Genomic DNA, 2,497 nt, shown 5'->3' on the forward strand with positions numbered 1-2,497 from the left:
CCAAACGCCAAAAAGTTCCACTTTTAAAATATTTATCAGTGGTAATTCGTGACGCCTAGAGATGTTTCCTAACCTCTGGCATCTATCACATGATTTCACTAGGGTATAACTATCTTTTAACAAACTGGGTCAATACATACTCGCCAACTAGTTACAGTACGAGTAGATATTAGTTCATCATTTTCATTTCTTACCACAGTTATTCCACCTTTTTTAGGTACAAGTTGCACAAGAGACACCCAACTACTGTCAGAAATCTCATCAGCATTTAACAATTTCAACACCTCATTTTTTACAACTTCATTCATCGCTGGATTCAACCTCCTTTGATTATCCACATAAGGAGTTTACGAATCCTCCATCAAAATTTTATGAATGCATATAGTAGGGTTAATTCCCATAATATCATAAATTGACCATCCTAATACAGTTTTAAATTTTCTCAATACTCTCAACAATTTATCTTTTTCATCACAAGTAAGGAAAGAAGAGATGATTACTGGATATGTCAACCTATCACCTAAGAATGCACAGCAAAGATGGCTTGGTAGTTCCTTCAAATCAGAAGAAGATGTTATTACCTATGTTTGCTCATCTACGTTCAGCTCCTCAAGCGGTGCATCTGTTTTTCTTCTTTTCGCAATGCATCAAGGGCCAAAAGTTGCTCTTTCACTTCCCAATCATCTTCATCATCAGTTCCAGCGGCACCAACCAAACAACTTTCCAAGGGGTCCCTAATTCCTGGACAATCAAGATGTACACATGAATCTATAACATCAATACTTTTACAAGTACTTACTTCATTTGACCATTTCATGGCATGATATATATTAAAAATGACTGCTTTTCCACCAACTCTCAGGGTGAGTTCTCCCTTATTTACATTTATCAATTCCCTTCCTGTCGCTAGGAAAGGTCTTCCAAAGATTAATGGAGCATCGTGATCTTCCTTCATATATAGAATTACAAAATCAGTAGGGAAAATAAATTTATCCACTTTTACCAGTACATCTTCGATGATCCCACGTGGATACGTGAGACTTCTGTCTTCAAGCTGCAAGGTGGTAGTGGTTATTTTAACCTCTCCAAGCTCCAACTCTTTGTAAATAGAAAATGATATTAGATTAATACTTGCTCCTAGATCGCATAAAGCTCTACTACATTGAGAACCACCAATAAATAAAGGAATAGTAAAACTCTCTAGATCTTTTAATTTATGCGGTAGCTTATTTTGCAGAATGGCGCTACACTCTTCAGTCAGCTTCACGGTCTCCTACTCCTGCAGCTTCCTCCATTTAGACATCACATCTTTAATGAACTTTGCATAGTTTGGCATTTTCTCTAAAGCATCAGCAAATGGTATGTTGATGTGAATCTTCTTGAAAATATTTATGAATTTTGCAAACTGATCATCCAGATTCTTCTTCTTGAACCTCTGAGGGTATGGAAGGGTCAGATTCAATATACGAGTCCGTTCAACTTCAACTTCTGTATAGGACTCCTCAATTTTCTTCTCCTTTCTCTCCTCATATTCACCCACTTCAACTGTCTTCTCACTTTCCACTTTCTTTTTGGATGATTCAACTTCAAGTTCTTTCCCACTTCTCAAAGTAATTGCCTTGCACTGCTCCTTTGGGTTAACTTCAGTATTACTTGGGGAATGACCTCTATTCTGATCTCTTAATGCAGTAGCCAAGTGTCCAATTTGAGCCTCCAAGGATTTCATCGTGGCACCCATATTTCCTATGTGAATTTCCATACTGTCAAGGCGAGACTCAGTCCTCGCCATCCTTGTACCAGATTCAGCAACAAACGTCCTTACCAAATTCTCAAATGAAGGCTTTCCTTCCTCCTTTGATGTATTGAACCCCGACGGAGGATTTAACACATTTTTATTATTTGCATATGAAAAATTTTCATGATTTATCAAACCAAAATGATAAGTATTAGGGGGAGGGTTACCTCGATATCCTCCATAGCCACCAAAATTCATGTTGTTGATGTACTGAGATTCTTCAGGAAGAGGTGGTTCTTCAGCAACAATCGATGGACCCTCAGTCTCTGTTGTACTCACTTTATCCATAGATGTGATTTGTGTGGTCAGTGCAGATACTTGAGCTGTGAGTGACGTAATAGGATCCACAGCATAAAATCCAACTGTCCTCTTTGCTCCTAAACTCTAAAACGGCTACACGTAGCTATTTATAGTCATCTGCTCAAGCAAGTCATAAGCTTGATCAGGAGATTTGGCAAAGATCGTGCCACCAGCCGTTACATCCACTGTTCCTCGTGTTTGCTCAATTAGATCGTTGTAGAATAATTCAATTTGCACCTAGTCTTCAAAACCATGGTTCGGTCACTTTCTCAACAACTCCTTGTATCATTCCCATGCTTCATACAACTGATCAAAATCGGTCTGCCTGAAAGTGCTGATCTCGATCTTCAACTAGGCAGACTTTGCAAGGGAAAAATATTTAGCAAGAAACTTCGTTGCTAA

The 2,497-nt window shown here is 38.4% G+C and overlaps 1 protein-coding gene across 1 annotated transcript; it reads right to left on the reverse strand.

The window, feature by feature from the left end:
- Positions 1-601: 601 nt before the first annotated feature.
- On the reverse strand, positions 602-2,083 carry LOC140959322 (uncharacterized). The gene is made up of 3 exons (XM_073417181.1): positions 1,278-2,083; positions 1,004-1,157; positions 602-949 (listed from the first exon to the last, which is right to left on the reverse strand). The coding sequence occupies exons 1-3, from the start codon at positions 2,081-2,083 to the stop codon at positions 602-604; spliced, it is 1,308 nt and encodes a 435-aa protein (XP_073273282.1).
- Positions 2,084-2,497: the final 414 nt, after the last annotated feature.

Source organism: Primulina huaijiensis, chromosome 15, assembly GCF_012295235.1.
Source record: "Primulina huaijiensis isolate GDHJ02 chromosome 15, ASM1229523v2, whole genome shotgun sequence".
Classification (NCBI taxonomy): Eukaryota; Viridiplantae; Streptophyta; class Magnoliopsida; order Lamiales; family Gesneriaceae; genus Primulina; species Primulina huaijiensis.

Excerpts from the sequence above, each read along its gene's own strand:
- LOC140959322 (XM_073417181.1), bottom strand. The coding sequence starts at position 2,083 with ATGGATAAAGTGAGTACAACAGAGACTGAGGGTCCATCGATTGTTGCT. Across the intron at positions 1,158-1,277 it reads AAATGGAGGAAGCTGCAGGA|TAGAGCTTTATGCGATCTAG; the intron begins GTAGGAGACCGT and ends TTCTCAATGTAG. Across the intron at positions 950-1,003 it reads GGATCATCGAAGATGTACTG|GAAGATCACGATGCTCCATT; the intron begins GTAAAAGTGGAT and ends CTATATATGAAG.